This window comes from Orcinus orca, chromosome 8 (genome assembly GCF_937001465.1).
Source record: "Orcinus orca chromosome 8, mOrcOrc1.1, whole genome shotgun sequence".
NCBI lineage: Eukaryota > Metazoa > Chordata > Mammalia > Artiodactyla > Delphinidae > Orcinus > Orcinus orca.
Window position 1 is genome coordinate 11,831,305 of NC_064566.1, and position 11,953 is coordinate 11,843,257.

The 11,953-nt window shown below is 57.7% G+C and overlaps 1 protein-coding gene across 2 annotated transcripts; it reads left to right on the forward strand.

The window, feature by feature from the left end:
• Positions 1-13: 13 nt before the first annotated feature.
• On the forward strand, positions 14-5,236 carry YPEL4 (yippee like 4). Of its 2 annotated transcripts, none has more exons than XM_004264127.3 (5): positions 14-638; positions 3,029-3,353; positions 3,535-3,578; positions 3,918-4,026; positions 4,256-5,236. In XM_004264127.3, exons 2-5 carry the CDS (start codon positions 3,213-3,215, stop codon positions 4,343-4,345), a joined length of 384 nt encoding a protein of 127 aa, XP_004264175.1. In that variant the 5' UTR covers positions 14-638; positions 3,029-3,212; the 3' UTR covers positions 4,346-5,236. The 2 variants fall into 2 exon arrangements, with proteins under 2 accessions (XP_004264175.1, XP_033268997.1); XM_033413106.2 differs by lacking the exon at positions 14-638 and adding an exon at positions 708-2,941.
• Positions 5,237-11,953: the final 6,717 nt, after the last annotated feature.

Here is an 11,953-nt window from a genome sequence, read left to right on the forward strand (position 1 = left end):
AGAGCTGAAATGGGAGATGTATCATCTTGAATGTGCGCGCACGCTCCTGACTCTGCACCCGTCTCTCACTGTCACCCGCCTAGCCACCACCTTTCCTCCAGTCCTGCCATCCGTACTGTACGCCATCCTTGCCCAGCCCTGTCCTTCCCCCAGGTTCTTGCAGTCTCCTTGGCCACACCGCCTTCCTCCAGAGCAGCCAGCCTCTCCTCTTGCCCCTGCCCCTCCCGTCCCGCCCCTCTGCTCCCATCCCTCTGCATCACTCCCCCAGCCCCATCCCTCAATGCCTGCGCGCGCCCTTCCTCCCAACCCTCCTCCTGTGTCTCCCAGCCCTGCTCTGACGTGGGAGGTGAGGGGGGTGGGGGATGGATGACTCACAGTGTTATGATGCAGTTCCACAACATACAGCTACATTCACCCACAGCCCGAGGTACAGACGGGAGACAACCTCTGGCCCCTTAGCAGCTGGCCAGCTTTGCAGCCCCACTCTTGAGCCCCTAACTACCCTCCCCCCGCCCCCATCCCCTTCCCCATTGAAGGAGCGGAAGGAGAAGAGAGAAGAGTGAGCAGAGAGATTGAGAGAGAGAGAGAGAGAGAGAGAGAGAGAGAGATAGACGGAGATCTCTGGAGCAGACCTCAAGGTGAGGGGGCAGCCCTTCTCCAAATGAATCTTTTTCCCTTTGCAAATTTCCTCCTTCTGCTGCGTGTTGCTTTCTCCCCTTTGCAAAAGCATTATTCATCCACCCTTTGTCCTCCCTTCCCCCTCCCCGCTGCCTCCGCGCCTCTCTCAGCTCCTTCATCCCTCTCCAAGCTCTGACGGTTCCCGCACTTATTTCCCGGCAACTCTGGCTGCAGCATCAGGCATCACTGTTTATTGTTTTGCTGCTGGTGCAGACCCCCAAAGCCCGCCCTGGGAGCCGGCTGCGCTGCTAATTATTCGGACCCTACCCTACTAAGGAATGCCAGCCCGGAGGGGGCCGAAGCCTCAGAGCAGATGAGAAAATCCTTTGTGAGCAGGTGTCCCCCTCCCTTTTTGTTCCCCTAAGAGGCACGGGATTCGCACCTGTTTCCTGGAGCCTCCGCCTCGGCGCCTCTGCAGTCAGCGCTGGTTGCTCGGCATCCCCCTCCCCCAGCCCTCCCTCTCCCCCACCTCCCACGGTCCAGCCCCATCTCACTTGGGGGAGCATCCTCTCCACCGCACTCCGTTTGCCTTTGTTTTTTTCCCAGTCATTTGCTCTACTCGCTTCTCTCGGTAATCTGAGATGGGGAGAGAAGTGACCCCTCCTCCCCTCCCGTGAGTGACTCTCCGGCCTTCTGTGCAGCCTCTCCTGGGCTGGATGGGGAAGCAGGGGAGAGAGAGGGAGGGAGGCGTGCTGGAGGCTGGGGAAGGAGTCTGAGAGCTAGGACCCGGCCCCCTCCCCAGGCCCCTCGAAGGTGTGTTAGTTGGAGCGCGTCAGAGGGGAGCCTGCAGGCAAAGTTGAAGGCAGACCTGGGAAGTGGAGGCTGAAGAGTGTTCTGCTGGTGAGGAAGGCCCGTTTCCTAGAGCCAGAGCCCAGTGTCACCCTCAACACAGCCCACGGTGTCTTCCTGGGCCCCAGCAGGGGGAGAAGACCTGAATCTGAAGATGGTCTCTGCCAGGGGGTCTTTGTAGAGAGAGTGCCTGGCGGCCCCAGGAAGCACTGGAACAGCAGGGGTGCTGGCGGCCACCGCAGAGGACAGGATGAGAGCCCGTCGCCCTGGCTTGCTCAGTCCCACTGCCTCTGCTCTGCCTAGTGGCCTAGCATTGCCAAAGCACCCAGCTGGCATCTCGGAACCAGACTTGGGCTGAACCGTCCACCACGGGCTTGAAGGCCCCATGAAGGAGGGAGAAGACAGCCGCTCACTTGCTTATCAGAACCAACAGGGGACACCTCCCTCGTTATCCAGCACCCTCAGCCATTCTGGGTCTGGAGTCCGGGCATCTTCCTCAAAATTCTTTATCAGGACCCAGCAATTATTTTATCTCATGTCACCCACAGAGTCACTGCTGTTTGTCCTGCCCTTAGGAGAAGGTGAAGAGAAACATCCTCTGCCTTGGGCCCCAAAGCACGGGTTTTGAAAATAAGGGCCTCCACTTTCGCTGCCCATCTTAGACGCTGCTCCACCCTGCAGACACAGCTCAGGAGCGCTGGCCTCCCCGACACAGTCTCCGTTGCCCATTGGTTCCAGCTGTCAGATGCGCCCGAAGGAAAGAGAGTTTCTCTCCTAGGCTGGGTGCCCAAGTCCTTAACCGAGGGCTGAGGCAGCCATTACAGAGGGCAGGAAAGAGAGACCGAGGGCCTCAGAGGCTGAGAAGACAAGCCCAGTGTTGCTTCTGGGCCAGAATGAGTGGACCAAGGTGCAAGACCGGGCAGCAGCCACGTCTGAGGTCTTTGGTACCCGATGAGACATCCATCAAGTTCTAGTTCCCAGAATGCAGGACTCCAGCCCCAGAAGAGGGCTGGAGCAGAGTGTGTGTACCTGCCTGCCTGCTCTCCTTCCCTTTCTCATCACGCCCCTCCCTCCCACACAAAATGTGTGATGGACCAATTATATTGCAAACGGAGGCCATGAGAAAGAAGAACTGCCAGGCACCCCCAACTTTTTAAAGGCTCTGAGCTCCAGAGACACAGAGCCTACCAGTGCATGTGGGACGCAGATCCTCAAAAAAGAACTGAAAACCAAGGAAAGAACGCTTGCAAATGACGTTGCTCCCATGGCAGCGCTGGTGCCGGCGGGCTGCTCTCGGTGGAAAATGGTGGAGGCTGCTCCCGCCCCAGGAGGGAGAGACACCACCTCCTGGGCTAGAGGCCTGGATCCGCTGCCAGGCTTGCCAGAGCAGCCTGTCATCCAGGGGACAGGGAGACCCAGTGCGACCGGACGCTGAGGAGGGTTGCTGGCGATGTGGGGGGAAGTAGGGGTGGAGGTGAGCGGAGCCCCATCTTCTCCATCCCCGCAGGAGGGGCTCCTCACGTGGTCTCGGCTCTCCTGATGCACCTTCCCCTCTTCCCAGGTGACTTCCATTTCTATCTGGTTCACGTCTGGGGGGGCCCTGGCCGGGCAGCCCCCCCACATCTCTCCTGCCCTGAAACACGGCTCTAGCCAACCTGCTCCGCTGCTTCACCTGCGACCGTCTGTGTGGGAGCTGCACGGCACCAGCCCCTCCTGCCCGCCAGGGCATCGTCCTCCAGCCCGTCATGCCCAGCTGCGACCCTGGCCCGGCCCCTGCCTGCCTCCCCACCAAGACTTTCCGCAGCTACCTGCCCCGCTGCCACCGCACCTACAGCTGCGTCCACTGCCGTGCACACCTGGCCAAACACGATGAGCTTATTTCCAAGGTACGCCAAGTGGGGGCCTGCCACTCCCCTCCGCTCTCCCCCCAGGGTAGTCCAAACACCACCTAGGGGTGAGGCAACGAAGTCCAGCCTCCCTCCTCCGCGTCCCGGGGTGACTCAGGGCAAGGGTAACCCTGGGGTCAAGGGCTACCCAGTAGTCACTGTCTGTCCTATGTCTCCACAGTCCTTCCAAGGGAGCCACGGCCGAGCCTACCTGTTTAACTCCGTGTGAGTCTCCCTCTCTCCTTGTGCATGTGTGCTTGTGTTGTGAATAATTTTCCTCTGGGAGAAACAGGGTGAGCCATCTGAAGGCGGCTTTGCACCTGCTGCCTTGGCCTCTCCTCTTGCGAAGTGGTTCAGGAACTCAGTCTACAGTTCTTCTGCGGGGAATCCCAGCACCGGAAGAAAAAGGCCCAGGCACTAGCCAGGAAAGGGTGGATTGCTGAGGGCAGGGGCTTCCATTTGGAGGGTGAAGCTCTCCAGATGGAAGGTCCTTTGGGCTGTTCGGGGTCTAGGCTGACAGAGCGACCCCACCGGGTCCTGGGTCCTACCTGTTTCCTGAGACAGGGTCAACGTGGGCTGCGGGCCAGCTGAGCAGCGTCTCCTGCTCACGGGGCTCCACTCGGTAGCTGATATCTTCTGCGAGAGCTGCAAAACCACCCTCGGCTGGAAATATGTAAGTACCGGGGGGACAGGGCCACCCTCTGAAGTGGAGTCTCCGTGGCCTTCCAAGCCCCAGTGCCCACATGTTAGGTCTTTGCATGATCCAGAGGGGAGAGGGAGCTAGTAGTGGGTTGGACTGGGTGGGGGCTAGCGGGGTTGGGGATCAGGGGTAACACAGGTGGCAGCAGGAGTGCCTGGGAGGGAACTGCTCTGTCCTGCGTTCACGGCTTCCCCTCCATCAGGAACAAGCTTTTGAGACGAGCCAGAAGTACAAAGAAGGGAAGTACATCATTGAAATGTCACACATGGTGAAGGACAACGGCTGGGACTGAGGGGCTCCGGCAGGCTGTGCCCTTCCTCCGCATGCCCCACCCTCCCCACCCCCGTCCCCTGGCCCTGCGAAGCGTCCATACCAGCATGAGTACTGCCCCACCCCTGGGGGGAACCCGGCTCCCACCACCCCCTCCCCCGCCTCCACCTCGCCACTCCCAGGCCCCTTTGGAACGGGGCCCTGGGGTACCCCAGGGGTGTTGAAGGCTCAGGAGTGGGCAGCAGCCAGGGAGACAGACTGGGGGAAAGGGCTGGCTGTGGGGCCTTCTAGCCCCAAGGTCCTGAAAATTGAGGGGATGGCGGGGCGTAGACTCAGGCAGAGAGGACCACGGGAGGAATCGGTGTTTGCTCCACCTCTGTGAATGAACAGAGGACCAACTTTGAGTCATGGGACTGGTAGATCTAGGCCACAGAATAGCAGGTGGGAAAAGGCTCGAGATGGAGTGAAATTTTGGCCTCAGACACCGGGAGATCCCGGAGTCTCTAAGGGTGAAGTTTCCCACCCCTGTTTGTAGAAGCAAGGATTCGTTGGGGGTGGAAATCCCAAATCCCAGGCCCTGGGTAATAAAAGAATCGCAGGGGTTTCCATTTCACTCCACTTGTTTATCTTGGCACTAAAGAGGCACTTTCAAGTATCTGACCCTTGCGTGGGGTAGGGAGAGTTGCCCTGGAACAGCCTCACCCCCAGCTGGCAGATTCCAGAGCAAGCAGGCGTTGTGGGCGTTCTCCGAGGCCCAGCCACTGCTCCCTGGCACCCAGTCCCTTGGGGGGAAGGCGGGAAATCAGTGCTACGGGGCCAGGCTTCCTCGTGGCTGCCACCAGCGAACGCAACTTTTGTATGATACATAAAGTGTTTGAGTCTATTTTTAATAAAAAGGGGAAAGCAACTGTGAGGCACTCGGTCCTCTGACTTTTCTTCCTCGTGCAAATGCCGTACCAGTCACATAACACCCCCATCCCAGGCCTGTCCCTTCACACCACTAGGGGGCAGCAGTTGCTTCGTCAATGGCAAGACACCAGGGGATGGAGATTCAGGTGAGGTTTTGCTTATAAGAGATGGCTTTTGTGAGTGGTATTCCAGCTGGAGTATCCAAAACAGCTCCTGTCTTTTGGAGCCCTTGACAGTGAATCTGCTTTTGCCTGGTTCGGGCACCTGGAAGAGGTTTATTCCAGAACAAGGGTTTTCTTGGGTCCCATTGCCTTTCAGCCTGGCTCTGGAATGTTTTGGTCGGCTCATGGCCACACTTAAAGCTAAAAGGAAAATCGATCAGCCAAGGTGCTGCCTTAGCAGCTGATACAAAGTGGAACAAAATAGCTCAAAACTGCAGCATCAACGCAACCACGTGACGCAAGTGCAGTTTTTGGCAGTGATGTGATCTTATTTTCGTGAGGTCACCGACATCTGCAGGGAGGATTGGACGCATCATGAAAATCATTGTTTTTGTGAGCTAGCTTGTTATTTACAGATTCATTTATTGATACTGCAACTATTTGTAAGCGCACCTCTTACTTGCCAGGCCTTGTTCAGCACTGGGGATGCAGTGGAGAACAAGGCAGCCACGGCCTGACTTCATGGAGCTTTCGGTCTAGCGCGAGGACAAAGGAGAACCAGGCAATTCCAGTGGGTGACAAGGGCTCTGAGCGGGGATGGGGGAGTAAGCTCGGGAGCTTGTAGGAGGGGCTTAGCCTAGACTTAAGGAGTCAAGGAAGGCTTTGCAGAGTGATGACTATGACGGCACTTGAAGGATGAGAAGTTGGGTGGGCGGGGCTTCCCTGGTGGCGCAGTGGTTAAGAATCCGCCTGCCAATGCAGGGTACACGGGTTCAAGCCCTGGTGCAGGAAGATCCCACATGCCGCGGAGCAACTAAGCCCGTGCACCACAACTACTGAGCCCGTGTGCCACACACTGAAGCCCGTGCACCTAGAGCCCGTGCTCCACAAGAGAAGCCCGCGCACTGCAGCGAAGAATAGCCCCTGCTCGCCGCGACTAGAGACAGCCTGCGCGCAGGCAGGAAGACCCAACGCAGCCAAAGATAAATAAATAAATTTATAGTAAAAAAAAAAAAAAAGAAGTTACGTGGGCAGGGAGGAAGATTGAGGGGAGGGGGATATTTCAGGCCGAGAGAACTGTGTGTTAAGTGGCTCAAGTTTAGAAGAAATGAAAGTTTCCAAAGCTGGAGCCCAGATGCAAGTGGGTGATGAGATAGCACAGGAAAGACAGGCAGAGGCCATAATGCACTTAGGAATTTCATCTCAAGGGCATTGAGGAAACACTGAACTTTTCTTGTTTCTTAATAAGTGGAGTCACATCACCAAATGGCTGTTTTGTGCCCAGAGAAGAGGCTCAAATAGAAATGTTAAGAATGAAAAAAAAGGAACATGAAGCTAACTGTACCGTCTCAAATACTGTTGTCAACGTCAGGATGGAGAGGCTGTCTGGGCAGAAGGGAGGAAGAGACCTGGAAGACACAGGTGCTAGATGAAGGCAAATAAGCCATGAAGGAATGATGTCCAGCACCCCCATCTGAGATGCCTGATGGGGGTCTGTCCCATCATTCAGTTCCCACATGCCTGGTGATGCCTAAAGCCTTCTCTCAGGTTCCAGCAAGCGACCCACAAACGCTGTCCCTCTCAGTTCCACTTCCTGCACCAAAGTTCAGGAAGGCTTGTCCTTGAAAATCTCTGACTTTGAATGTCAGACACAAACTAGCCACCTTCTTAAAGCTCCCCAAATCTGCCTCTCTCTCAATTTAATTATTAAGCCAACTAGACACTGTGGGAAACAGGGAAGTGACTGGCAGTCATTGCCCTCAAGTTCTTTGCAGTCTCTCCCGGAAGAATCATTCTGCGAGTTGGGTTCAAGGGATGCTATTTAATCTTCAAGATCAGGCCGTGGGCAGTGCTGTCCAAATCTTGGATGCCCAGACAGGTGTGCCCTGGAGAAGCACCACAGTCAAATACCCTGTGACTAAGAAGGGTCATGCTGGGAACTGCAGGTGGAGATGAGGTCTCCTTTTCCTGCCCAAGAGCCAGGGAAGGAGCTGCAGGTGTGGAATGCCAGGGGCACACGAGTTCCTGTCCCCAGGGAGCAGTCCTTTCAGGTTAGCCCTTTTTCCTTTCCTGGGCATCCCCTTTTTCTCATGGAGGTCTATTCTGGTCCTAACAGTGCTTCTCCCAATCTTATCCACCCACACTCCGATCCCAAACTGAGTCTGGGAACTCCTCCTTCTAAGCCAACAAGCCACTACTTATATCCTTAACGGCTTGAACTTTGGAAGATACTCGCATACAACCAGCAGGTGGCATCAAAACCCTCTACCCCTCAGCTCCGGCAATCTCAGTTGAGAATCTACTCAAGCCTCTCCAAAGAGACTGGTGAGCTGTCAGGCTTAGGACAGGATTAGATCTAGGCTCTGCAATTTAAGAGCTGTAAAACTTTGGCAGCTCTGCTGAAACCTTTCCGACTCTCAGTTTTTTCATCTGTAAAATGGGGGTGTTACTTGCCAAAGTCATTAGAGGTCCACCATAATGTACTTAGTGTCTAGCACGTGGACTGCACGTGGAAGCGCTTCCATAAATGTGAGCTATTCGTAGGACTACTCGTAGGGAGGATTCTGGGTGAGGAAGTCTCAACGCTGAGGAGGCAGCTGGCGCTGGGTAGCACTACGCGGCCAATGCCCTTTTAACATTGCACTGCTAGTGATAGGCGCAGACAGTAGCACAATGTGAAAAGAGCTCCGGCCCGCAGCAGAGGCATGCCGGCCCTGCCTCCTCGCCCCTTCTCCCAGTCCCCGGGCCACTCAGCTCTCCTGGCCTCCCTCTGCCCTTTCTCATCTTCAGTACAGCTTTCCTCCCTTCTCTTCCGTTCTCAGCGTAGGTCCTCTATTTTCCCCCCATTCCTCTGGCCTTCTTCCTCACGCCCTTCCTAGCATTGAGACCACCTTTTCCCTGAGGTTTTGGGGCTGGGGGCACAGGGTCCAAGGAGGCAGCTTGGCACTCAATCTTCACAGGAAATGAGCGGTAGAAACCCCCCAAATCTGGAGGTGACATGAAGCTGTGTTCATCTGGATTTGTATCTCCGGCAGCTTCCCTCCAGAGAGGAGCTGGCTGACCAGGACCAGAGAACCCTCTCTTCCTCCCTATGCCAAAGCTCGCTCTCCTTTTTAGTTTAGATAAAGGGAAGTTCTAGGCCTTAAGGGGACAGCCTCAGATGAACCTTCAGGACCAGAGGGATGGTGGAGAAAAGGTGCAGGGTCCCCAGGCTGCACAGGAGGGGAGGTGCTTCTGGAGGTAGAAGCTGCAGGTAAAGTCCCACCTCTGCATCTCCTCCTGGAGGTCATTAAATCCACTTTATGGGTTCAGCATTAAACGAAACGGTGCGGTTGATTCCCTCACCATTAGACATAGGCTTTCATTGGCAGTGGGATCAGAATCTGAGTTGTTTCTTGTTTATCCAGGGACTCCAGTTAGGGAGCTTTCAGCTCACCCAGAACTTCCCCATCCTGCCTGGTCTAACGGGCTTAAACCCTGGATAAACAATCCTGACACCAGCCAAAGGTTCAGAGCCAGGCAGAGCTCTAGGGTGGCACATTCCTGGCTAGAGCTGTGGCCCCGGAAGCTCAACTCCAGTTCTGACCTGGTGAACTGTGTGCAGCCCAGAGGGTCAGGGGCTGTGGGGTAACTCCCCGGTGCACCGAACAGGGAAGGCCTCCAGGAGATAACCTCCGCCTTCCACAGCCGGCAGCCGGAGGAATGGCGGACAGACTCCCAGTTGGGAGCTCTTCCTCTGGGCTTCCCCTCCGGCCCCCTCCCACCCCCTCAGGAAGCAGGAGAGCCTCTCTCCCGCCTTCCTAGGCAGAGTTTGTTCCTGTAATCTGCAAAACGTTCTAACGGGGACCCAGGCCCCACTAGGGCCAGTCGCCAGGCCTCTGCTCTTGGGTTGAGCAAAGCAGTCCCAGCAGGGAACTGGATCATGCCAACAGGGGGCAGAGGAGCAAAGGCAGGACTGCCCAGCAAGTTCCTGGAGGTGAGGGGAAGATTCCTCACCAAGGAGTTCCCAGATCTCTCCCGGGGGAGAGAAGGGAGACGGGGCTGGGGCCAAGGTCCCTTCGGCTCTCACACCCAACTCACTGCAGAGCGGGCCCTGCGATTCAGCAGCCAGCAGGGCCCGTCCCCCAGCGTGGGCCCAGGAGCCATCCCCCAGCTCCTTCCAGAGGCGGGTGTGGAGACCGAGGAGGAAATGGGGGAGGGGAGGCCCCGGCTCAAGTTCTCTCCACTCCCCCTCCTCATTGGCCACCATCTTCCGGGCCCTGCTCCCCGGAGCAGCGGGGGATGGGGCCCAGCCTGCGGAAGGGAGAGAAAGGGCAGGTGGAGGGTTAGCTGGAGCGCCAGGGGCAGGGGCTGGCCCCGACTGTCTCCTCCCCCCCTCCCCGCAGCCATGGCGACTGGAGGGGGAGGGGCCCGGGAGGGTCCTGAAAGCCCCGTTCCGTGAATGGGCTGAAAGGGGCAGGGGGAGGTGGGGGGAGGGGGCGCGCTCGCCCTCTACGCCCAACGGTGCCCCCCCCGAGGACACACACACACCTAGAGGCTGGACCACACACGCGCGCACACGCAAACTCCCAGCCACACTCGCTGCACAACTCAGCCCTCACTACACACTCACCCAAACAGCAAGCCCCGGAGTGCGAAGCCACAGCTGCTCCACAGAACACACCCCTCAAAACCCCACAACTCTCAGCCCAAGAGCGGGCCTCACACGCACACACAGCCCCTTGGCTCATCCACAACTTCTCAAGATGCACAACTCCCCGCCCGGCTGCAGCCCTTCAGCCACGGCGCTTCCCTCTGCACACACCCGCCAAGTCCCCGGCACGCCCGGCCCCAGACGGCCCGGCCTCAGCCCGGCAGCAGCCGCCCTCCCCTGCGCACCACCGCCCCGCGGGAAAAGGACCGCGAAGCCGCCCCAGCACGACGTGCCTGCTGCTCGCCAGTTACGAGCGCTGCGAAAGGAACAAATGGAAGAGATGCCCACGAGGGGAGGAGGACGAAGAGGGGGAAGGAAGACGAAGGGAAGAGCCCAGACCAGCCCCCTCCCCTCACCGAGAGAATAAAACCGAAAATCGGTGGCGTTACCCCTCAGGGCGCTCAGATACCTACACAGTGCGCTTCCTTACGTTCCTCTGCCTGCCACCTCCTTCTTCCCGGGCTCTTTCTCTGCCCTTCCCTCCCTCTTGGCTTCCCTCCCTGGCCTCGCACCCCCTCTCTCACGCCCTCTCGCGCCCCGCCGGCTCCTCTCCCGGGCCGGGCTCGGATCCCCGGCGGCCGCCCCTCCGCCCGCCGGCCGGGACCAAGGTAGGTCCGGGAACCAAGCGGCCGCCGCGCCCTGGCCTCTGCCGATCTCGCTCTTCCCCCCTCGCCCCCTTTCTCCTTCCACACTCCCTTGCCGTCCATCTTGAATACTTGGGATTCTTGAATGGAGGGAGCAGGATCCGCTCCCCCAGGCTCCCATTGGCTGTGGGTTAACCCTTTTGAAACGAGATCCTCCCTCTCATTGGCTGCCAGGCTCCCCTCTTCTCCCCCAACCCCCATCCCCTCCGCCTTCCAGCAGCCGGCGAGGTCTGGGCGCTCCCGGGCGCCCCCTCCCCTGGCCTCTCAGCCCCTCGTACCTCCACCCCCGGACGCCGGTCTCCCTGCCCTTAACATCACACCCGCCACAGGGCTGCAGGTGAGGGCAGATAGATCCGGTTCCCGCCAAATGCGGCCCCAAGGGTGGACTGGCAGAAACCCTGTTCCCAGATGCCCCTCGTGCTGGACCTGGAGACCTTAGAAGATGCAAGAGGTGCAATTTCCTGCCTGTCTCCGAACCCTCCTTGAGCAGAAGTACCTCTCCAACAGGGAATCCACGCAGCCTTTCAGCTTCACCCAAGACGATCCGAGAGCGCTCCTGAACCAACCAGCCCCCCGGGCCGGGCAGGAAGAGGGCAGCTCCGGAAAGGATATCTGAGGCTCTTCTGAGAGGCTGATTCCCTGATCGCCGCAGGGCAGGTCTTACCCTACCAGGAATGTGCAGCATCTGGAGCTCTGCTCAGTCACAAACACCCCCTGGGACCAACCAACGCAGCCGCCTGGCCCTGTGCTGGACCCACGAGGGGCATAGAGGAAGGAGGCAGCAGGGGGTAGGGCAATGAGTCAGGCCTGGGAACGGGGTACCTTTGTTCTAGGCCCAGATCTGCCATACATGCTTTGCCAGGTCATGTCGCCTCTCTGGGCCTCAGTTTCCTGATTTACAAAAGTTTGATCCGGAACTTCCTATAGAAGTTTCTGTGTGAAGATGGGAATGCTCTATACTGCATCATCCAATATGGTAGCCACTAGCCACACGTAGCCACACGTGGCTACTGAGCATTTGAAATGTGGCTACTATGACTGAGGAAATGGCTTGCTAATTTTATTTAATTTTAATCACTTTTAAATAGCCACATGTAGCCAGTGGCCACCATACTGGACAGCGCAGGCCCAGAATCCCTGTGGTCCTGCTGGAGAACAACATCCCAGGAATCTTGCTGGGGAAAAAAAAAAAAAAAATCCTGGGGCTTCCCTGGTGACGCAGT